The sequence below is a fragment of the Cyprinus carpio genome, chromosome B19, assembly GCF_018340385.1.
Source record: "Cyprinus carpio isolate SPL01 chromosome B19, ASM1834038v1, whole genome shotgun sequence".
In the NCBI taxonomy this organism is placed as follows: Eukaryota; Metazoa; Chordata; class Actinopteri; order Cypriniformes; family Cyprinidae; genus Cyprinus; species Cyprinus carpio.
The window spans coordinates 19,828,489-19,853,713 of NC_056615.1; the positions used below are offsets into that span (position 1 = coordinate 19,828,489).

Below are 25,225 nucleotides of genomic sequence, written 5' to 3' on the forward strand. Positions count from 1 at the left end.
TTGAAACAATCTTTTGCATTATTTTTTTTTAGATGAACTGAATTTCATTACACAACAGTTTGAACTGAACTGCATTACATGACTGAACAGAACTGAATTCAGCTGCCATACACAGTTTTATTCCATTTTGTTTTATTTTCATGTCAGTATCATGAATGATATAACATATGATTGCTTTACTTTGCCTGTTTGAATTTGATTGAATTGTTCTTATACTGTGAGGAGTGGAAAAAAAGAGTTAAGTCAGAAAAATAGCAAATCGTAAATAGGTTTAACCAAATAATTAAACTAACTTGAATAGATTATCAAACTCAAGTGGATCCACTTAATTAAATTAACTTATTTCTTAACTAATTTCTAAAAATTTCTAAAAAGAAAAAGGAAGGAAGAGATTACTTTTATTACTTACCTTTTATCATCTATGTGATTATCCTTAAGTTGATTCATTGTTCTGTGTTTTGATTGTCTTATAATAAAATGCCGGATTTTGTTTCTTAAATCTGGTCTCCAGTCTAACTTTATGTTCATTTCTCCCACTCCTTGAGAACCTAGAATTAGTCCAGTAGATTAAGTGTCGCACTGGAGTATGCAGGTGTTACACCGACTAAGAGAGACTAGCTTTCAACTGCACAGAATGCTTCCACAATGAGAGAAAGTGGCAGCAGCGCTGTGATTCTACCACTAGCCATGTCCCATGTGAAATGGCCTTTAGACAAAGTATAGGCCTACTTGTCAGCATTCCACTCTTCCACTCACTGAATGATGCACTATTTTAACTTAAATCGACAAGTAGAATTGACCATGACATCCTCACCTTATCTTATTCCAGAAAAGTCAATCAACCAATGCTGAATGGAGCTCACATGAATGAATGTTGGGGAGAGAGCTATCTGATACATGAAATCAACACCCTCATAAAGAGGTTGACTGGCACAAAATACTTTATTTATTTTGCAAATACAAAAATATTGATCTTAAATGTATTTAAATGCAAAATGGATTTGATTTTTTCCAAAGGTTTTAAAATACGAAATACAAAACTTAAAGTATTTTGTATTTTAAATACATATATTAAATACATATATCTGAAATACATGCCCATCCCTGATAATGCACAGTATACTGCTTAATCGAGTAAAAAGCATGCATATAAGAAAGAATATGTGTGCTTATAAATGTATATACAGTATTTATAGTCTAAACTAAATCTTGATCCCACCACCTGTGGAGCAAATCAGCTGATGATGAATTTCTATATACTTACTCCAGGTGCAGGTTATGAGTATCCAAATAATAATGGCTATTAAAGTCATGTTTGCTTTTGGATCCGTTATCATGAAGGAAAGCTTTTAGTTATAAAATCACAAAGCTCAGAGATCTAATAAAGACCTCCAGAGCACTGAAGCATGCAGTTCAATGCAAAGCAGGCCTCTGTCCACAGTGATGCTAGTTTCCACAAAAATATTAAGCAGCACAATAAAGAATAAATTAAATTAAAATATATTAAAATAGAAACAGATATTTTTTAATCTAATTTTACCACTTTTTGCCACATTTAAAAACAATATAAATACTATTTATATGTGATATGAATGATATACAACACTATATTTTAAAATAGAATTTAAAAGAGAATTTTCATGTTTTTTGATGGCATGAGTTCACATATTGTAATGTGATATGATTTGTTGTCTTCATGTTGCACATAGTCAAGCTCACGTCAGAATTTGCTGCTGCTTTTTGAAGGTTTTAGGATCCTGCCAACTGAATTTAAGCATAACTGGACTAAGGCTAATATTCACTCAATCTATAGGCTGTTAATTTCAGCTGAATTCATTTCAAATGTAAAATTACAATTAAAATGTCATGGACAGATTATTACTTCTGTTGCTCAAAATGCTACAAGGATGAATGAAAGAGTATGTGAATACTGAAACAGACACATGGATTTCATGTTTCATTTATAATGAACTAAAGTCTAATTAATTCATGAATGTGTATTATCTCATGGATGTAGTATTTATATTTGCAAATCTAATTAAGCACAACTTATCTGTTGATATCATAACTGACTGATATTGTGAACTTCTCATTATCCTTATATTCTCTTAGCTGTCAGACTGAGGGAGGTTTTTGCACGAGGCTGTTTCACTGTGTGAACACTGGACCATCATAAGCCCCCATACAGTAATAAACTCCTGCATCCTCAGACTGGACTCCACGTATGTTCAGTGTGAAATCAGGTTCAGATCCACTTCCACTGAACCGATCTGGGACTCCAGATTCAAGTTCACTGGCTGTGTAGATCAGGAGTTTAGGAGCTTCTCCAGGTTTCTGCAGATACCAGCTCATGTCATTACCAACTCCGCTGGTCCCAGTGCAGCTGATAGAGACAGATTCTCCTGCTTTAACAGACAGAGACTCAGGAGACTGAACCTCTTCATGAGACACTGAGAGAGAGTGCAAAAACAAATATTATAATACTTCAAAATACAAGCAAAGACAAGTTGTCTGATATAAAGCAGTCAAACTAAATGAAATAAAACTAAAAGAAAGCACAAAATAAAATAATATAAAATAAATTACAAACGATTAATTCCATAATGTAGAAAATGTATTTTTGAACCTTGAGCAAGCAGACAGAGTGTCCCCAGCATTAGAATAATAGAAATCATTGTTTGTTCTGTGTGTGTGTCAGTGTCACACACTAATAATCATCAGTGGAGTTTTAAGCACAGTGTTCAGTTAATATGCAAAACACTTTCAAAAACACATTCAGATGCATCCTGGAATTTGCCTCAAAAATGATCAAGATACAAATAATACAAAATAAATTTTGAAGCATTTAATTAGTTAACATTAATGCAATAAAATGTTTGACCTATCGAAGCAAAACTAACCTAAGATACAGTGTTTTATTGTGAGTGTTAGTGTTGATGTCAGTGTCAGACTTATTGCAGGAGGTTTTTGTACAGCTGTTGATTGGGTTTGTATCACTGTGGTACACGTTCGGTGGAGGCACCCAACTCTCAGTTGGAAGTAAGTAGGCTAAATCTCTTTCAAAATCTGTTATTTCTATTTCTATTTCTATTAATTAATTAGTTGGTAATAATAGTAATAAGAAGATGAACAGACCAATAGAAGAAATAAAAAAATAGGCTATCCTCAGACATTTTTTTTTTGCCTTATGTAACAGCATATACAATGTACTTCTAAATGGGTTGAAATTTAATTAGTTTAGCTGTTTATCTGTATCTATTTGAGTGGTAAATGAAATACAGTATATGCATTTTATAGATTAGGTTTATGTACTTTCATGTGAAACAGAAATATGTCTAGCTACTCAGATGTCAGTTACTATATAAGTACTGTAAAATGGGGCAATAAACGTAATTATGAACTGAAAATAAATTTCTTTCATTTTTTACATTTTTCATGAGAAGAAAAAAAGGGACATTATTTGATGCATAGAGAAACAAAATAAAACACGTCAAATATATTGTTCAGAATATAAACCTGAAAGGTAGTTATAAATCCAGTATATAAATTTAAGTCTCATATAGTCATAAATCTTGATTTTTATGAACACTGAATATATGAATATGAATACTGATACTAATGTGTTTTTACAGGCTGTTGAACTTAAGATCTGCTTCACAACTTCGAATTCAACATTAAAATAAATAATAATATTTCAAAATTAAGCGTTTGCTTTACTTAAAATAAAGAGTTTATTTTGGTTAAGCTGGATATTTAATTTGTCTCAAAAATCTTAAGTTGATATATCTAATTGCAGCATTATTTCACAGTGTTGATTAAGTTTTTTAATGACTTTTTTCATTGAATGTCACATGAGACAGAAATATGTTTTCTTCTGGTGTAGTTTTCAAACTACAAGCAGCTATAACTGTAAGTAATACAGTAGGTTTTTAACAAATAATTGAACAATAATTTGAATATATGTTGTCAGAAACCATATAATATAACATTATCTATAATGAATAAATTATAATGTATGTGTGATGGCTGGTAAAACATATTTTTATAGGCTGCTGTACTTGAGATCTGCTTGATTAACTCTGAATCTCTTAAAGGGAAGTGAAAGACACTCAGAAAGACTGATAGAGCTGTTTTTCAGAAGAATGAAACATCACAGTTTCCATCTGTGTCTCTCTTTAGCTGCGGCTCGTCCCGCTCTGACGGTGCTGCCTCCCTCCAGAGACGAGCTGCAGCAGGGTAAGGCTACAGTGCTGTGTGTGGCCAGTAAGGGATTCCCCTCTGACTGGAAGCTGAGCTGGAAGGTGGACGGCAGCAGCAGGAGCTCTGGTGTCAATCTGAGTCCCAGTCAGCTGCAGAAGGATGGACTGTACAGCTGGAGCAGCAGCCTGAGCCTCACTGAGAGTGAGTGGGGCAGAGCAACAACCGTCAGCTGTGACGCCACGCACCCGTCCCACAATGCAGTCACCAACAGCCTCAACACAAAGCAGTGCAATGATGACCAGTGAAATATACACAAAACACAGTCTTAATAAAGAACAAACATCACGGTTTTCCAATTTGCTTTGTATGCAAATCTTTTTAAAGCCTGTTTAATACATATGACCAAGTATGTTTTCTTAATTTTTTTGCCAAATAAAAGCTTTATAAATCATTCATTGTTTGAATTATTTTGTCCTTAATTCATTCATTTTATTTGTTCCCTTGCTACAATATTTAATTCATTTTATTTTTATGTTATTATTTTAGGTACTTTTATCATTTATGGCGTTCACAAGAAAATAAACTGCTTATAGATTTCATTTTTCATATACCAGGGAAAACCTTTTGTGACTGCTCCGAACAAAAAACAACAAAAAATGGGTTCATTGACTTACCATGAAAAGTTGCTTTGGCTACAGTGGGCTTTCTTTGATCAAGGTTGGATGGATTGCATTGGATTGTAGTTCATGTGGAAATCTGATTGAGACATTCTGATGTTAATTATTAATAGAGTATGTAACATGTTAAGTGAGTGACAAAAATGGATATCAACAGTTCAGTAGCCTTTAAGAGTCTCTGTGTATGTTTGTGTGTAAAGTCTTTGAGGTGAATAATGATCTTCCACATTAACATCTGCAGAAGCTCTATGCTGCAATGCTGCAGTCTCACCCGAGCAGGTTTTTGTACGATGATTTTACGCTGTGTGAACGCCCAGTCTGGGTTCTTTGAGTCTCCTGTCCTGCTGTGTAGACTATTAATAAATTAAAGTTATTAATAAATAGAACTAATATTATTGTTCTGCTGTAACACTGGGCCTTACAGGGTTGGTGAAGAGTCATTGTGCGGTTTAAAAAATGTAAATGCCACATCTAACGTTGACAATATTTTTCAGAGGGTTCTGTCACCAGAAACATTTGGTAAGATATATTTTCAGAGTTAAACCCAGTTACACAATATTACAAATGTATGTCTATCAGAACGTCACATCTGCTTGTTAACCACTAGATGCCGCATTTGACACCACATGGCTCCATACACCTAATTCAAACAGAACAAGCATCCTAGGTACACGTTGTTAAATTTCTAAATAAGTAGCCCATCTCATGTTTTACTTAGATGGCGGGATCACTCAAGTCATCAAATGTTTGAAAAAACATTTTTTGTCTTGAATACAGTAGTCTCCACACTCCAAATTTTGATAAAATTACAGAAGGCAGTGGTACTCGAAAATCTTAAGGTAAAGTCCTGTGCACTGCTGACATCAAGCAGAATATTGTTATACTTTAACTGGTCTAAAACAAGACCAGTAATCGTGCATTCAGTCAGCCCTTGTTCTATTTCAGAAAAAAAAAGCACACGTTTTAAACATAGCCTATTTATTAAGGTATTCTGTCTGATAAAGCTTATCTCACGTTTTAAAGCAGTAGTAGGTAGCGCAGTCTATCGGGTTTACCCTTTGAGAGTTTCGTTTATTTATTTTTACATCACACCTGGTATGCCTGAACCACGTTGGTGTTCACGTTAACAACTCGGCTATGTTATGAAAATAATATTTTAATTCAGCAACATTGTTTAGCCTATGTCTAAAGTCCTTTGTAAATCACAAAGGTAGACCAGCTACCTGAAGAGATTTAGAATATATTCGTAGTCATTTTTGATGTCATTCAGTTTTCAGAACACATGGACATCAGTCTGTTTAATTATTTGCAGCCTTTCGAACACTGCTATAATGTCGCAAACTAATTGCTACTAGGCTTGGTATTATTCTAATTTGTTCTATAGGGCACCTCTGTAACTCCAGGTTTATGCCACCAGATGGCGCTATTAATCAGTAGACGTCACCAAAATAAGCATCACAAACGCAGTATAGATGATCCTCTGCAACGTGGCACACCATTCTAGATTCTACCCAAAATCTCTAAGGCTCGTTGGTTTAGGGGTATGATTCTCGCTTAGGGTGCGAGAGGTCCCGGGTTCAAATCCCGGACGAGCCCTTTTCGTTGCATAATTGCATGCTCTTATATTAACCACATAAAGAGAAATACTGCAATAATTCATACAATACTGTACACCACAAAAAAGTATTGGAATGTACCGATACATATATCTGTCTATCTATCTATCTATCTATCCTTAAACTGATAAGCTTAAAGCTTCAATTAAAGTATATATATTATTATTATTATCGTACTTGCACTTATAAGAAAACCACTGGATGCAATTTTAAAGCTTGTTGTAGACACAATCTCATTGCATAATCTAAAAATCTAAAGATTCTGAATATCAAACCATTAGTGAAATAAAGACAACAGAAGACATTTTTAATTTAATACTGTAATATATACTCTTTATAAAAAGACATTTGTGACATAAAAATGAAAACACGATACAAGCTAAAAATATTTCACACTGGTACAAGTCGAGAGGGAATATGCATATTTGCGCTTTATGCACAACATCTTCATTCTGTTTTGGAGCGCACCACATTTATATAGTCATAGATAGTGTTTTAATACAGTGTTAGATCTACTACCTCTCCTTACAGGGGTTAAATACAACCCAGCATTGGGAAAAATATGGTCAAACCCAGAGATTGGGTTGTTTTTGACCCAGCGGTTGGGTAACTGCCCAGAAGGCAGGGTTAACTATTTAACCTAACTGTTGGTTGAAAACAACCCAGTCGCTGGGTTTGTCCAGATTTAACCCAACATTTTGGCTTCACATACTTAGAATAGCATGACTGTTTCCATGTTTTTAATAGACTAAGCTGCATGTTAGCTAAACACACATGTGAAATAATCTCCAGTCACCTGTGTTCAAAATAAACAAACAACAAAAAAAGATACATCTACAAAAATGGCATAATCAAGGCTGGGGAAGTTGATTTCACATGCATGTTTGGCATTTCATCATTGTGAGCCACACAACACAACAGCACAAGTCTGATGAAAAGAAGCATCATCCAAACACTTTGAGCTCGTGTTGGATGGAACTAATCAGCGTTCACACTTACGTATTCCATTTAGAACTTACTTAGTTTTCAGGTATTCTCGTCTAACTCATGCAGGCTGGAACTGTGACTAAATTACTAAATCTAACGTGATGAAAAGCCAACCACTAACCTTGACACTGAATGCATAAAGCTTTTCATAATAATTTACAAAATCGATTTACATATAAAGCGGAAAGGAAGCGATAATGTAAGATAAGGCAGATCAGAGTCGTAGCTAACATCTGAGATGAAAACACGTTCTTAAAGCATTCACGTAAGTTAAACAGCGTGAATCGTATGTGAAAATAAAAAAAGGTGCTTGTGTGGTATCATAAAGTGTTTGACAATTGTAGTGTGCATCGTACACACTCTCGTCCTAGCCGCGTGTAGTTCTAGCTCAGCAGTATAACAGTCAGCTGTCAGAGTTGGCATATAAAACCATAGCTTAGTCTTGCTGGGCCAGTGTTGAAAGGGTAACAAGGCGGACGCCAGGGACAGACAGGAGACTGCTGAAGTAGCGCCGCAGGTAACCGTACACCAGCCTTTTGTCGCTAACCTTCTTTTGCAAAGCTGGCACGGGAGATAATCTCCTCACCGCATTATGTCACGCAGCCCCCGGAGGATTACAGACACGCCTGTGAGACGTGACTTCGCAAAATTCTCTATGGAAGGCCAAAAGGGTCAAAAACACGTGAATTTTTACACATCAACAACACGTTAAATACACGTGTTTAACCTGTTGTTGACGTGTTAAAATTCACGTTTTTGGCCCTTTTGGCCTTCCATAGTCCTCGAGCGTGTAGGCGTGCGACCCCGCAGGTGCTCAGTCGGGCCTGGCCTGTCACTTTTAGGGGTTTAACATGGCTCAGTGACAGCACAGTGATTTGAAAAGGCAGTTGTTAAACTTCGGGCTATACTAATAGCTAGGTACGTTCGCAACGTAACACGACCTGGAGTCAGTGTAAGAAACGAATAACAACCCTCTTGAATTGTGCTCAGAGTGAGATTAACCATACCAAAGAGGCCTGGGTCAAGTTTTAGTGGCCTTAAGGCCCGAGTCAAGTTTTTGATGGTTCCAAATATAAACTACACACAATCAATATGGCATTTCAGCGCCAGGAGCAAAATACATGCCTCCTGACAGGAAAAAAATTGCAAATTCAGTGGACTCAAACAAGCCATTGTCTTCCTAAACAGAACAAGTGATCTGGATTAAAATGATATGGATAATTCTCAAAAGATTGTGGTTAATTATTAACCCTTGTGCCCTAAACTCTGATTTGTACTTTCTGCTCATTCAGATTTAAAGGGACAGTTTACTCAAAAATAAAAATTGTTATCTGTATGACTCTGTAGTCATACAGTAATCAGCAGTGTCCAAATGCTGTTTTGGACCCCACTGATTTTCACTGTAAGGACAAAACATTCTTCAAAATATCTTAATTTGTGTCCCACTGAAAAACGGAAGTCATACGCGTTTGGCTCGATGATCAGGATGACCATTTTGACAAATGATGACAAATTTCATTTGTGGGCAGACTGTCCCTTTAACTACAGTGCAATTCTGTGGCATAATGTAATTTATAACAGAAATACTTGTCTGATAGTTTGGAAACAAACTTAATATTGAATATGGTGATTGAAATCCACTTATAAAGCAAGTTAATTGAGAAAAGTTTCATTATAAGCAGGTGACTGTCGACACACTTTTTGTTTTTCAAAACACGTTTTCTGTTGTAATCAACAGTGTGCGACAGATGAAGCTCGTCCATGGAGTTTAAGTTATATTTAATCCAGAACATTCCTTTAAGGCAAAGCTTGATTAGAACTCCAAACGTAACTTATTCTTATGCTGGTAAAGCACAGCAATCAAGTATAATTTATTGAAGTGCAAGTCTGCTACCCTTTGCGGCTAGTCCCTCCTCGCTGACATGGAGATAGCCATGTATGAAAGACCGGGTTCCATTATTTGGCTGAGGATGTGTCACCTCTCATGGTCATTACTGTCATCGGTGCTGGACTAATCCCATCATTACACAGGGAATCCCCAGGAAGAGTTTAGAAGACGACAAAAAAAATGAAAAAATGTGAGATGTAGGAGGAAGGCAAATGGGTAACAGTTGTTGCGGTAAGCTCAGGATGAAGCGCATCACCTGCTTTCAGCTTGAGAGTGCAAAATGTTCATGTAGGAAATAACATAATACATATCAATCGTCATCAAGTAACTTTTAGCAAAGCAAGTCCTTGCAGACACACCACATGAAACGACCATCCTGATCCGTTAAGTTTGTCTAGCGTCATGTCCTGAATGATCAAAAAGTGTTGATTTCAATCAAAGTTCATGAATATCACCACAGAGACTGAGTGAAAAAAAAAAAAAAAACACATGCACCCTTGTCAAAACCAAAGGACAGGGTGTCCGGGAAGTTGATCTTGTCCCATAATTATTCCCAAATGTTTCCATGCTAATCCCATAGCAGTGGGTCATGCCCCTGGGTTGCATCAGCTTATTGTGAAAATGACTGGAAATTATTATAATTTTTTTTTAAAAGCATCCAGTTTCTCAGTTACTTTTATTTGTGTGTGTGTTGTTCGTTAGGATCAGAATGGTGTCATAAGGCCACCATGGTGCAGGGATGTTTGAGTTTGCAGGGCAGGACGCCCCTGTTGAGCTGGTAGAACTCTACCAGATGAATCAGGTCTGTGAACTTGGTAGAGCCATCATCAAGGCTAAAAAACACCTGGCCGTCCTCCTCAAACTGCCAGAGAAAAAGAGATGAGAATAAGACAGATTTTTAAATCACTGAATCAATTTTTAAATCATAAACTCTATTGTCAAGCAGACATTCTCACAAAAAAAAAAATGTGGCATAATGTTATGGTGATTGGGGTAAACTGTGAATTACTAAAGCAAAATTCCATTCACAATTATTTAATATAATTTTATATTAATTACTTATATATTTATATATAGTTTCATATTAAAACATTCAGCATTTTATATAAATAATATAAAAATTATAATAAATATATAAGAAAATAATATCAAATTTATATTATAATATTATATTTTATATATTATTATATATAAATTGTGTAGAATATAAATGTTAAATACATTCAGCATTTTACATAATATAAAAATTAATTTATTACACATAATTAAGAATATATTTACTAATTAAGTACACATAGGCCTAAAATTATAATTAACAAAAACATTTTATATATTTCCTTTAATAAATCATGCCTCATTTTCAGCTAAAAAAAAAATTATACACTGCAAATTCACTAGCATGCACAAAATATAAATATATATAATATACAATATTTATATAAATACATTTTTTTCACAAAACTTACAAAATTATTTTTTTAAATAAATGTAACCTAAAAAAGTTTTAACATCTAAATTCTCATGTACCTCTCTCAATCACTGACTGTAATCACTGTAAATTACACCTTTTATAAGTATAAGGTAACATGACAAAAAAATAGCAGTTTGCCCTGCTCTTTATTCTTGTATAGGCATTAATACATGCAAAAGGGTAGTTTGTATTGAGTGTTTATTAGGGACTCACAGGCAAAATCTGGAAGTGTTTAATCTTCTGATGATGGCACAGCGTGAGAACAAATGCTTTCGGGTTGCTCTGGCTGTCTCTCAACAGGAATAACCTGCAAGACATAAGAATGATTAATTTCCCTGCCCACTTATAAAACAGCAATTAATATTGCCTATAAATATGGAAAGTGTCATACCCATCAACTTGACCCTGCTGCGTAATCATCCTGTGGGACTCCTCTCTCATAATGCGGCCATGGAACCATAACTGTGTCCGGTGGATCACTGAGGACATAAACGCAAAGTCCACATTTACCGGCATGAAATATTGTTATTTCTATTAAAGTACCACTTAAATCAACTGGTGTTGAAGGTGCTAAACTTTAAGTAAATGCTGCAACACTCACCTGAGCTTAACGGCGAGGGATGTAGAGGACTGGGGCTTCCCAAAACATTCATTCTCTGACTCCGCTTCTATACAGAGATTTTAAATATTGTTATAAATGCAATAAAAAAAAAAATCAAACACCTAATTCAGTGCCCGAGAATACATGTATTAACTACTCACTCTCCAAGTGTGTCCCTCTTCCATGGCAGCGCTCTGAGCCTCCACAGGGTTGTCAATCACACGACCGGTCCTTCCTGAGAAATCCATGGCCACCAGTGAATTCTCAGACACACTCCGCTATAGTAAAAACAATAAGCATTCATTTATGTGTAGAAATAACTCCTACGGGTTGTCCTTAAAACAACCTGCTATGATCAGCATTAAACCTCTCTAATTAAACCACTAAAGCCTTATTAAAAAGCTTCTAAATGAATCCCTACAGCTAACCCAGTGTTCATACGTTTGCCCTGCATGAAAGTTCCCAATGCAAATCGGCGTAAAGGAATCTATAGCTGCACGCTTCATAAGCACGCTGTTCTTACTGTTATAAGCAGATTAAGTGAACTCTCAGTAAAAGCGTTCCTCAAAAGCACATGGGGTGCATGTAATACCAGGTGAACTCACAGAAGCATGAAAGCCGCACATTTATACCATCAAGTGCACTAGAGTCAGCACTGAGTAACATACTGTAGTAATGTGTTTCTTACCACAGGTGTGGTGAAGTTTGATATGGCAGTCTTTCTCTGGTGAGGGCTCTTGTAGTTCTGATATAGGAGAATTCCAAACTGGAAAAAAAAATTAAAAAAAAGTGTCTTGGGTTAAACAAGAATGGACAAAAGTGTGTGTGTGGGAAATATCTGAGGGACAGCTTGTTCACAACAAATCTCTAGTAATTAAATATTAAAATCTATAATGTTCATAAATAATAATAATAATTTGATATCGTTTTATAACAAAATTCCTAGAAAAATAAATGAACACACAAAATAAAAATTTAAATCTGATGCATGCTGATTGGATTGTGTGACACTGAAGACTGGACTAATGGCTGCTGAAAATTCAGCGTTACCATTAGAGGAATAAATGACATTTTTAAATATATTAAAATATAAAATGGTTCTTTTAAATTGTTAAATATTTCCTCATTTTTCTGTTTTTACTGTATACCTTGAGCAGTCTGAAAGCAGTCATCCAGCACGTTCGGCTCTGCTCGTCCTCGGCACACAGCATCTTCAACTCCTTCTGTTCTGTCCTGCCCTTACTGGGCTGTCAATCAAGCAAAATATCGACTGTCAAATCAACGCACTCAAATTTAAGGGGCGGTCTAATTTTTTTTCCATGCATGTTGAGTTATTTACACTGTTAAAGAGTTGGATTCTCATGCTAAACATGGCCAAAGTTTCAAAAACCGATATGAGTATTTCTGTGTCAAATATACTCCTTCCGGTTTTGTACAAATTTCGGATAGTTTTTTTCGAGCTTGGCTCTTTGTAACGTAATGAAGGATGGAACTGCTTATATGGGCATTTCTCCTGGAAGAGCGCGCTCATGCACACACATCAACCAGAGCGAGAGCAAGAGTGTGCCCATCAACACGCTTTATTTGGCTGCACTGAACGGGACTCGCTCGAGTATAATGTCTCCATAAGAAGTGTGTTTTTGGCTGTAAGGGAAAGATAACCTTGTTCAGCTAACCAAAGAACCAAGCGTTACGTGAACAGTGGATGCAGTTTGTTTTTCTGTGGCAGCAATGCAGTTTCACAAGCATGTTGTTGACAAATGTTTTATAAACAAGGCCCAGTTCGGCACTGGATTTGCACATTGTTTGATACAGTCCCACCACCGGTGTGCCTCCAGCAGCTCGGCTGTTTTCGGAGAGAATCGGAAAGCTGTATTTTTCTTTTATAAATATAATAAAACTAAGGACTCTTTGGAGCTATGAACGATGCTATATTACTCTATAGGTACTCAAGATTAATATGAGATTGGGTGAAATTGTGTGTATTATGTCCCCTTTAATAAGGACTAGCATGCACTGTACCAGGTGAGGCATGGGTAGTTATTTAAAGGGGAAATCATTGATTTTGAAATTGTGCTAGACATTCTCAATGTCAAAGACTTTGTTCATTTACTGACCGGCATCCTGCTCACCTTAATGCAGAATTGGTAGTCTGTGGGCGCGTTGTGCATCTTTCTGCCCGTCGTCACAGTGAAAATATTGCTGTCTTCTAAGTCCGACAGTAGCTGCAGGTGCCTTGGCTCCTAAACAACCCAAGTATAAATTCATCACAAAGACAGACCTACATTTCACAGTGACCAGTGAAAACAGTTGTCCTGAAATCCTTTATTTGCCATTATTATAAAATTAAAGCCTTTTCACACTGAACGCAGAAATTCGGTGCAAATGTTTGGCGTGACAATGCTTTTGTATCTAAAAATATCGATCCCTATGGGGCTATAGACAGTTTTTGTTTCTGGTGTAGAACCAAACTTTATTTGTCTAAATTTAATGTTGTAAATTGAGCAGCAGACCCTATACGAGATACATATCTGAGGAAAAATGCATTGCTGGTTGGCGCCAGATCAATCGGTTCATGCTCGGTGTGAAAGCACTGTTCGTCGGCGTTTCGCCTCGTTTTTTCACATCACGCTCAGTGTGAAACAGCCTTGAATATTAGTAAATAACAATAATAATAATTAAGAGTGATAAAATTACAATTAAGCTCCTTGAAACATTACAATAACAAATATTTAATAAAAATTTATTTGAAATTATTTAAAAAATGAATCCCAGGCTTTCAATGTGTACTTAAACTTTTGGACTGCACTGTATTTATTTGCAAGCAAACAGCTGTCTATAGTTGTAAAAACACTGATATGCTCACAAATACATGTAAAATTTAAAGACTTGAATTAATATTCTATTAAAGAGAAGCTTGCCTTTGACATTCCTTTAGTAGAGCAGTACAATCCAGAACGGCGCAAGAACATATAGAGCTTTTTCCAGGACTTGCGGCCTGTGTCTTTCATATAAAGGAAGCCCTGGATCTCTGGACAGCTGCTGGAATTCAAGAAATTCTGTACAGGAGGGGGAAAAAAGCAGAGGACCATCTGGAAAATGAGTTCTTCAAACCTGCATGCCTTTCATGCTTTAATAACTTGGTATCACAAGACATGAGTATGCATTTCAAAAGCTGTTTGAATCCATTAAAATGCTCATTCAGCTGCAAAAGAGTGATGCACGGGTTCATAATGTGGGCTAATCCAGATTTTGCTGTGTCACAGATCCATGTGAGTCTCTTCCTCACCTGTAAGAGCTGTGACTGTGGGATAGAGCCATTAGTTTCCTGACACCAAGCTACCATCTGCTCCGGAAAGAAGTTCTGTGAGAGGAAGATAAAGGAAGAGAGGTAAGAAAAGACTGTCTGCACTGAACATATGCCAGCAGTTCACAAGAAACATAATGGAACAACCAGTGTGTGTATGAACTAGTGTTTGAATGATTAGTACAGAAGCCATATATAATTAATCTGTTTTTAGGATCATCTGACCAAGACCAGATGCCTTACTTAGGAGGCAATTACATAAGATGATTGTTACTAGACTGAGCACAAAAGAAAGGAACAAACTGAATTTGTTACAAAGGTTTGAAAGTGCAACAATACTATTGTGTCAATAATACTATGTAATCTATAAAAAGGTAAATGTAATGTGATTGACATTTCAAATTGCAATATTATCTAAAAAATAAAAATAAAAATCAGTCCAAGTGCGCACATACAGTAGGCAAAAAGATCAGTGTGGGTGCTCCACCACACAAAAATTTGTGGCGAGAACATAAAAAAATATTTTTCTATATCTGAAGCTGTGGTGTGCCTACTTTGATTTTTTTTTGGTTCAAATATAATCCAGTAACAAATAATTAATTTTGGAGTCCAATTACATATAATCACTTACTACCCAGCACTGTATGTGTGGTCCTGGTAAAGCACATGTTATAGGGACAAAATGTCCCAACATAGATAACAATAACCAAAATCCTTGTCCTTATGGGGACATTTTTTGGTCCCCACGGGGAAACAAGCTTATAAATCATACAGAATGAAGTTTTTTTTTTTTTTTATCTAAAATTGCACAAAGTTTCGTATAAGGGGTAGGTTTAGGAGTAGGGTTGGCGTAGGGTGATAGAAAATACAGTTTCCATTCTGTCTATGGAATGTTCCCATAAAAATGGAAACCCAATACACACACACATACACGTATATACACACACTACCAGTCAAAAGTTTGGGATTATTAAATCTTTTTATTAATTTTTTTTATGCTCATCAAGGCTGTATTTATTTAATCAAAAATACAGAAGAAAACACTAATCTTGCAAAATGTTATTACAATATAAAATAATGGTTTTTATTTTAATATCCTTTAAAATATAATTTATTTCTGTGATGCAATGCTGACTGAATTAGCAATGCTAATTATCAATGTTGGCAAATATTCCAAATATTTTTTTGGAAACTGCTCTACTTTTTCAGGATTCTTTGATGAATAAAAAGTTTAAAAGAACAGCATTTATTCAAAATATAAATATTTTCTAACAATATAAATCATATAACATCAATATATAACATCAATATTCAGCAAGGAACAATATAACATCCTTGCTGAATAAAAGTTTTAATATCTTAAAAAAAAAAAAAAAAAAAAAAAAAAAATTGACTGACCCCAAACTTTTGAACTAGTGTATATTGTTAGAAAAGAATTCTATTTTAAATAAATGCTCTTCTTTTTAACTTTTTAATCATCAAAGAATCCTGAAAAAAAGTATCACATGTTCCAAAAAAAATATTAAGCAGCAAACTAGTTTCCAGCACTGATGATAAATCAGCATATTAGAATGATTTCTGAAGGATCATGTGACACTGAAGACAGGGGTAATGATGCTGAAAATTCAGCTTTGCATCACAGGAATAAATTACATTTAAATGTATATTAAAATAGAAAAACGTTATTTTACATCATCATAATATTTCACAATATTAAATTTTTTCCTGTACTTTGGATAAAAATAAATGCAGCCTTGATGAGCATAAGAAACTTCTGTAAAAAACATTAGGTGAAAATGATAGGTAAAAATTGATAGCCTGAATGCACTGTAAGTCGCTTTGGATAAAAGCGTCTGCTAAATGCATAAATAATAATAAATAAAAACATTAAAAATCGTTCTGATTCTGAGCCCAAACTTTTGAACAGTTGTGTGTGTGTGTGTGTGTATATAACATGGTAAATAATAAGAAATACACACACACACACACACACACAAGCTGAAACTCATCTAAAGCTAATTTAGGTGAGTTGCACTAAGCACTTGCCAAAGCCACAGATTAGCAAAAGCAGGTTAAGTGCTCTGTCAAACAGAATTGGTCTAACTGGTCCAAAGATGCCTCAAGCGCTGACACACACTGTACATACCGTACTAAAGCACAGGCTCAAATAAGATTAAGCTTTTGCATGAACATTTTTTCCAAGCGTACAAAAAGTCCATGGCTTACAGAGCAGGATAAAATGTTTCACAGTGTTCACACCGTAAGACGCTTATACGACACAGGTTCAAATGTACTTGCCAAAATGCCATCAGTTAAATGGTGTTGAGCACTGGCTTATAAGAAAAAAGCAGGTTTCTTGCTTAGTGAAGTGGAACATGTACAAGCTGTGCTAGAATGGCTGGAAATGGATTAACATGAAGGTTTTTCTCTCATACGGAACACAGGAATGTGGGAACTTCACCTTTTTTTTTTGGATATTTACATATTTAGGGGATTTATAGCTTGCAGGTCATGAATGAAGCGTTCTTAGCAAGATTTTCGGGGATAATGGGACTTTAATTTCAAAGGATTTAAGCTTGAAGTGGTGGTCTTGAGAAGCAAGGAAACACATGGGTGGGCTGAAGGAGTACGGTTGCTCTCTGTTACAACTCACCAGTGGGTTTCTGAAGAACTCGTACTTGGCATAGTTCTTCCTGAAGAGAAACTTGCTCTCTGGAGACATGCAGGCCTGCACAGGAACAACCAGTTCATGATCTTCTAGGCACCTCTCTGTATTCAAACACAGATGACATCAAAATAGTGTTAGTTACTGGCAAAGTGGCCATTACTGCTTTAATAGATTTTCACAAGATCACTTTAAGATTGCTAAACACTTTGTATTAGAGTTATATGGGATGTGTTGAGACCTCTAAAGCTGGAGTATATTTAAAAAGACTGTCAAGGGGATATTTTTAATTTTTTTTTTTTTGCTAACAGTTAAAACATGTAAAAAAAAAAACTTTAATAAATTTTAATAAATCTATCAAAACGCTTATAATTAATTACTAGCATTATATATATGCATGCATATGTATGTATGTATGTGTGTGTGTGTTGGTGTGTGTTTAATAAGGTTTATATATTCATGCTCTAATACTTGTTTTAATAATCCCAATATGCCAGAAAAATGCAGTAATCTGCATTCATGCATTTGCCAGAAGCTTTTATCCAAAGTGTCTTACAGTGAATTCAAGCTATACATTTTTCTCACTATGCATGTTCCCTAGGAATTAAACCCATGACCTTGGTGTTGCTAAAGGCATGCTCTACCAGATAAACAGCAGGATCTGACACGTTGAAAATTGTCAAAGGTTATATTTTCATATTCAGCACTACGTGATGCCCTATAATGAGAAAACGAGCCAAATCATCTGTCAACTGTAATGTCTGTGCTTCTTAAGAATAACAGTACTCAAATGTCAAAGACAATAAAGCACTGGCTCAAACCCTATCTAATGTATCTGTTGTGTATCTGATCCCTCACCCTCTAATTCACTCCTCAGAGAAGAGCACAAGAGAAGGAGAGAGAGCATGACTCTGTGTATGAAAGAGAAAGTGAGGGAAATTGAGAGGCATTGCAGAGGGATGATGTCATGTATTTAGCTTGATTGCACCGAGGGCTGATGGCAGCAAAGTCAGCAGAGTCTCTCTGCTAATGGCTTACGTAAGAGCAACGTTTCTAGAAGGTTTCTGTAATGTTAACGAACTAATGTCTCCAGAAGCAATGAGGGGAACACATCCAACTACACCACATAATACTTGGCCTCTACAGAGATGTCAGCTGACCAAAACAGACCACACCCTGTCATGTTATGACATCATACCATGTGATGTGCACAATCAGCTTCTATGCAAAAGTCACAACTTTCCATCACCGCTTAAAAGTGGACAAGTTAAAATAAAGAGCTGATTGCGTCAGCCCAAATTATTTCAGAAGCTCAATAAAGGGCTTTTTAACACCCTACAAGAGCAATGACTGCATCTCTAAAGGTCAGGCAGAGTTAAATCTGTTTAGTATGATTTAGACAAGGGTTAATCTGTAATCTGCCCGAGAAATAGGCAGCCACACGTGTCCTCATTGATAGCCTAAGCACTAGTTCTTCGCAAACCTTGTCTTTTCTGTGCTCATCTCCTCAAAACTATCTGCATTGTGAGTGCTTTTTCTTTCCTTCAGGTTATACGTTCTTCAAGCGGGTGTGCATACAAAATATGCAGCCGTGCATGATGTATAAAGAGGTTTTTTAGAGCTGAAGTGTTAATAGGAGAACAAATATGTGTGTGTATATAAGACTCTGAGTCTGTGCTTGCTGAAAGGTGATTTCCTGTTACATGAAGTGCAGTGCACTGGGAACCTAGTGTCTCTGGAAGGAACAGCCTGTCCTCTTAGACTGGGTGTGTGCCGCATGCACAAGTCATATGGACTTAGAAAACGAATGTACACGTATGTTGGCTTACCCAGACCAAGCAGGGAATGATGCTCCACTAGAGACCAGCAGTTGTCATCCAGGCAGTGGTTCCTGTAGACCAGGAACTGACACACATCTCTGGCCGTCATGTCGGCAGGGACTTCCACAACTTTTCCCACACCATCCTCGCTGAAAACCTTGATGATCTGTTGAAGACACACAGAATGTCAATTACAGATGCACACGTTGCTTACTATGACCTCAAGGCGATGTTCTCAATAGGTCTAATTTGTCGAACAATAACAGACTGACTTTCACACAATGCTTGATCCGGGATAATTACACAGCTTGTGGCTCAACAACTTAGCCACAAAATGTAACGGTCCTGAGTGAACCGTTTGAACAAACGTATGGGCGTCATATACAAAGTTTTCAGTTATTTAAAAATAAAAATGATGCTTGATGGAGATAAAAAAAGTTTATTTACACTTCTTTTTCAAGGTTTTGTTATTGCAAAACATGCATATCTCTGTTTATGTGGTCTTTAGCTCAATCCACATGGACTCTTATCATGCCCGGCGCACATAAGCATGACTGACTTGAACACGCACGCACAAGAGGATATACTCCATTAAGAGACAGAATTCACGTGAATGCCAAAGCCAACAGACCAGATAAAGAGAAAGGAGGAGGAAAGGGAGAAATACTTCCAGTGAACGTGCACACAAAACAAGAAATTATATAAATGTATTTACATGTGCAAGTGCACAACTAGACATACGCATTCATACACAACAGCAAACATTTGCAGCTTTAATTATTATACACACTTTTTTAAAAACTACAAGCACAGAGGAAGCTAACAGTAGCGTGCAATTTATGCACAAAGATGATCTGCATGACTAAATTTGAAATGTTTTAGACTGGCATCTGCAAGATGTCTAAGGTTTTCTTGGAAAAAGTAGTTACTGTCAGTCTTACCTCTACTGCCTGATATAAACAACAGTCCGGCGAACACGATGGCATTTTCACTCTGAGACAACCTCTGCTCACTCGCGCGGTGAGAGAGTGAGTTAGAAAGAGAGAAAGTGAGAGAATGAGCGAGGAGAGAAGGGGAGGAGGAAAGAAAGCGAGAGGATGAGAGGAGTTGAGATTTGGCAGAGGGTTGAGATGAGACCAAGAGAGTTGCTGAAACAAGAGAGGGAGAGAGAACAGAAGGGAGAGAGACTCAGCTGACAAGCAGCTTGTGTCTTACAATACTCTAGTGGATTAAGCTGCGAGAAAGATATGGAGAGAGATGACTAGGGCTTTCATTTGTCAATAAAATTCACATAATGGTTTTCCCTTCACTCCAAATATAACTTTTATTCTTATGGAGCAAAAGTGATACATGGGAAAGGACAGCCTCAACAAAGAAAATGAATAGGGACTGAGGCTATCTTGCTGTCAAATCTTATTCAAATATAGTTGATGTCAATGATGGCAAACATCCTAGATAATGTGACTGTAATAACTGTATTTAACTGTCATTTACACATTAAATGTTTTCTACAAACCCTATAACTGCTCTACAATGAATGAAAGACAAATAATAAAAAAAACAATATTATATATACACACACATATTACATTACAAGTGTTTAACCTAAGAAAAAAAAAAAGAATGAAACAATCAACATTAGCCAAATATTAAAGGGGTCATATGACATTGCTAAAAAGAACATTATTTTGTGTATTTGGTGTAATGAAATGTGTTTATGCGGTTTAAGGTTCAAAAACACATTATTTTCCACATACTGTACATTATTGTTTCTCCTCTATGCCCTGCCTTTCTGAAACACGTTGTTATTTAAAAAGCTCATCGTTCTGAAAAGTGAGGTGTGCTCTGATTGGCCAGCTATCCAGTGCTTTGTGATCGGCCAAATACCTCAAGCGTGTAACGGAAATGTTACGCCCCTTACCATACTGTGATGCGTGTCCGGGTCAGAACACCGGCGCGACAAGACAATAACAATAAAACCCATTACAAATGAGCCATATTTTGCATGTCTCTCTTTGTTAACACCTGATTCAGATAATCAGCTCGTTAGAAGTGAGCTCCGTGCATGAACTTTGTTTCCACTGACATGGTCCCTACACAGTGTTCATTGGTCCCTACACAGTGTTCATTGCTCCCTACTCCCTGAGCAGGGGAAATCTGTTGAAGTTCACTTCACTTCGGAACATTCATTCACGGATTTGTGCTGTGCAACATCTTCACACACGGACAAGTGTGACATCATATACCTCTGTAAATAAATTTAAATTTACGTCTCGCACACTTCAATGCACTTTGATTGGAACGAATAAGTTTGCTTCGAACTGGAATCATGGCGGAATATCCTGTGATGTCCACTTCGCAGGGCACTTACGTTCGAATAGAACAAACATCTGAAGTGTAGAGAAACATACAAAATGTGCAGAGCAGGGGGCATGAGGACTGGAATTGAGAGCCGCTGCTACACTGCTCAAAACACGCATTTGAATCATCAGTTGCAAATTCTTTACATATGTAAACGGATTCACAGACTGTGAGTCAGAACAGCCAGCACTGTAGTGCCCAGAATCAGGAAACAGTCCTCCATAAAATGCGTTGCACACATCTAAATATTTGGGTTGAACTGTTCTGGAACAGTGTTGTAAATACAACTTAACCACGGATTTCTAGTTGTGTCCTCTTTTGGAAAGCCAAACAAAGTATTTTAGCTTTCACAATGAAACAGCGTCTCCACGACATGGCGCCGGCGGCAACAGCGAGAATCAAAGTTACAGCTTCTTTCTTTGCGTGAACATTTGAGCAGCGTTATGCAAATCATCCTACATCGTGATGTAGACGTGGGGGCGTGTTTAAACAAGGGGTTTCAGGGGGGCGTGGACGAGTCTTCACTTTTAAATAGAATATCTCTTTGGGTTTAAGACTTTAGTCTGTGCAACTTTAGAGATCGTGTCTATTTAGGAACAGCTTGTAACACTTCAAAGAGAAAGGAAAACTTGAAATCCCATTATATGACCTCTTTAAACAATTAAATGTATGTAATTGTTTTACTTTAGTTTAAGCGCAATAAAAACTATACTTTTTAATGGAACAAATTAAATTACATGAAAACTGTAAAGTAAAATAACTAGTAAATAATTATTGTGGATTTCATTACATTTGTATTATTATATATCATGCTTGAGAAACTTGCATTACCAACCATTAATAACAACAATACTTCCTCTATATACCCCCTTCCATCTCTTCTTCTCTCTTCCCTTACCTTCCATCATCTCTCCCTTTGTCTTTCCCTCTCTCTTTTCCACAACCTTGGTCTCTCTTTCCCCCCCACATCAAACTTTGCCTTGGCTTCTGTCAAAGTTTCAAATTCTCTCTGGTTCTCAGCAAGAGCCCCACATCCAGCTCTCACGGCACACACAGAGTGAGATTTTGTTCTCATTCTTTTATTTCCCCCCTGAAGTTTGGCTTTGAACTCCACAGCCAAAGAAAACCATTCCCTCTCTTTTCCTCCTCAAAACTCAGCATATCACAACTGGAGAGTGTTTCTTAAACACACACAACAGAGGCCAAATCCCAGCGAAATCCCTCCTCCCACAACACTTTCTCAGTAAAACTAGTGATTTTCTTTCTCATAGTCAACATTCTCAGTACCTTACCATTTCTCACTATTTGAAGAAAAAAAAACACACCATTCCGTCCTCTCAGACAGAAGAGAACAGTATCATGTAATATGACTCGACACCATGAAGAAAAGGATGTTGGGGGTTGAGTTATTGGCAAGACCATTATAGAAGTGGAAGCTGTTTGCAGAGCATTGTTTCATTGCTCATTCTTAGTTATACATGTACCATTCTACTGCTGCAAATGGCATTTTCTACAAGCTTTACGATGTAAAAGTGTTTACCCAATGTTGTTCAAATGCATCCTCACAATCGTGTGTCTAAGAGCAAACGTTTGCTCTGCATTGCTCCGTCCTGCCTCTGTGAGTCACATGGGAGGATTTTTAAATGTTAAAAAAAAAGGTTTTGCAAACATTCTGAGGGTCACATGGCAACAAAGTGTTTGTTTGGAGTACTTCACAATGAGGATTGTTCAAGCATTGTTCGCAGATTGTATAATGAGGGAAGAGGTAATCCAAAAATAGAACAGAGGTCACAGTATATGGCCAGTACTTCTGATACATTAGGTTCTGTGATTACATATGCACAGATATAGAGAGAGTTATAGACAGGAATACAGTTAGATATAGATAAATAGACAGAAATGCAGTTGGATGGTTAGACAGACAGATACACAGTTATAGTTAGACAAGTATACAGAAATATAATTAAACAGCAAGGAATGTGGTTAGTTAGGCATGTATACAGTTAGAAATGCATATAGCTATATAGTTAAACAAGTGCATAGTTGACAGTGTGTGTAATCAACCACCCTATTATGATAAAAATCCACCCAGTGTTTTTTTTTAATCCACTAAAATCATTACCCCTTTCTCATATCAAGCCGTTCTCAGCTTCTTGTCTATGTGACGTCACACAAACCCAGGCCCTCCCACGACAGCTGACTGACAGTAGCATTTCAGCACAGACTAGAGTGGTGGTCTTACCTTAGACCGCCTTGAGTGAGCGGTCATTAGACCTCCAGTGTTTCGACACTAGAGCAGATGTAGACAAGAATGGCCCCTTAGCGATTGAGGTTGGATGTTGTTGGATGTAATAATGAACATAGCAGTCGTCATTCACTCCCGACATCTGAGACGCTGAAGACGCAGTGGATTACATTTTTTTGTGAAGGGAATGTGGCCCCGATCTACCTAAATGCATCTATGTTCGTGAGAATCATTCATGATCCAGCTTCACCTACAGAATAAGTGAGTATGTGTTTTTTTTTTTTACGAATCTTTGCAAATCGCCTTTCCCAATAACGTGCTAGTTAGGAAGTTTCACGATGAATGCGGCTAAAGTTAACCATCTCTCTGAGAGTGGCTCGGAAGAGAGGGGCGAGGTGAGCAGAGCTCATTTGCATTTAAAGCAGCATGCAAGAAAACAGCTTGCTCTTAAAAGAGTTGTTTTTGACAGGGTAAAAGAGGTGTTGTTTTACACTACCATTGAGAAATTTTAACCAAAATATGTTATAGACTTTTCATTAGGGATGCATCAATCCGATACTCGGTATCAGCTCCGATACTGGCATTTTCTGCCGGATAGGATATCGGTCAAATGATCTCAAACGATCCAAATCCAATATTGTGCATATACTATTATGTGTTATTGCTGAGCCCCATGAAAGGCACCATAACATTATAAAACACCAAAAAAAATTGTGCACTATATTTCAAGTGTTCTGAAGCTGTTTCATAGTTCAATGTGAGGTACAGATGAATATTTAAGTCATTAAATTCAAGTTCACATAAACTCTTCTGTCATCCTCCATTCAGCAATCAAACTGCGTGTTGTGTTCGGTAACTACAGTCAAAACAACAAAACTAACATTTTACCAGATTAAGACATTCACTTTTATTTGTAAATACAAATTTTTCACTAGATTTTATACAATTATTGTAATTATTTTCTAGAATATCTTTTGCTGCTGAATTATCCACTAACTTAGTCTATAATAGTATTTTTGTCAGATTATGATTATATATATTTTTTCCATTTGTTATTTTTTCATTATGAGAAAGCGGTCTATATTTAGTTGATTGTGTGTAACACACAAAAGAGTGATGGTCAGTTCAACACATTTATATAAATAAAAAACACAATAATCAAAAAAAAATATATCCTATCATCATATCTACATAAAAATCGGTATCAGTACCACACCTAACACATAAATTTAGATATCAGATCTTAACTAAAAAATTAAAACAGCGCTAGCCCTAACTAACAAACAAACAGACAAACAAACAAACAGACAAACAAACAAACAAACAAACAAACAAACAAACAGACAGACAGACAGAAAAATAGAAAGACAGACATGGATAGTAAGAC

General features: G+C 36.4%; 1 protein-coding gene, 1 non-coding gene and 2 gene segments (V, D, J or C); 2 read left to right on the forward strand and 2 right to left on the reverse strand.

The window, feature by feature from the left end:
* Positions 1-2,118: 2,118 nt before the first annotated feature.
* LOC109055504 lies at positions 2,119-2,690 on the reverse strand. The segment is given in 2 exon segments: positions 2,119-2,450; positions 2,627-2,690. Coding segments are annotated over 2 exon segments (351 nt in total).
* A 175-nt stretch (positions 2,691-2,865) lies between these two features.
* LOC109055684 lies at positions 2,866-4,651 on the forward strand. The segment is given in 2 exon segments: positions 2,866-3,039; positions 4,180-4,651. Coding segments are annotated over 2 exon segments (429 nt in total).
* A 1,750-nt stretch (positions 4,652-6,401) lies between these two features.
* On the forward strand, positions 6,402-6,473 carry trnap-agg. Its single transcript has one exon. It is a non-coding gene; the product is annotated as a tRNA-Pro (tRNA).
* Positions 6,474-9,307: 2,834 nt separating this feature from the next.
* LOC109055682 (growth factor receptor-bound protein 10-like) overlaps positions 9,308-25,225 on the reverse strand; it is a 52,971-nt gene continuing 37,053 nt past the window's right edge. Inside the window, exons 1-13 of one of the 2 annotated variants that reach the window (XM_042745558.1) lie at positions 20,174-20,489; positions 19,242-19,398; positions 17,401-17,516; positions 14,730-14,804; positions 14,362-14,499; positions 13,573-13,683; positions 12,589-12,687; positions 12,129-12,206; positions 11,602-11,718; positions 11,441-11,507; positions 11,231-11,318; positions 11,053-11,146; positions 9,308-10,230 (exon numbers count right to left, since the gene is read on the reverse strand). In XM_042745558.1, the coding sequence (XP_042601492.1) occupies positions 10,084-10,230; positions 11,053-11,146; positions 11,231-11,318; positions 11,441-11,507; positions 11,602-11,718; positions 12,129-12,206; positions 12,589-12,687; positions 13,573-13,683; positions 14,362-14,499; positions 14,730-14,804; positions 17,401-17,516; positions 19,242-19,398; positions 20,174-20,218 (1,332 nt within the window). In that variant the 5' untranslated portion in view covers positions 20,219-20,489 and the 3' untranslated portion in view covers positions 9,308-10,083. Of the gene's footprint in view, positions 10,231-11,052; positions 11,147-11,230; positions 11,319-11,440; positions 11,508-11,601; positions 11,719-12,128; positions 12,207-12,588; positions 12,688-13,572; positions 13,684-14,361; positions 14,500-14,729; positions 14,805-17,400; positions 17,517-19,241; positions 19,399-20,173; positions 20,490-25,225 lie in introns of those variants that run through there. The other variant, XM_042745559.1, reaches the window with a different exon arrangement.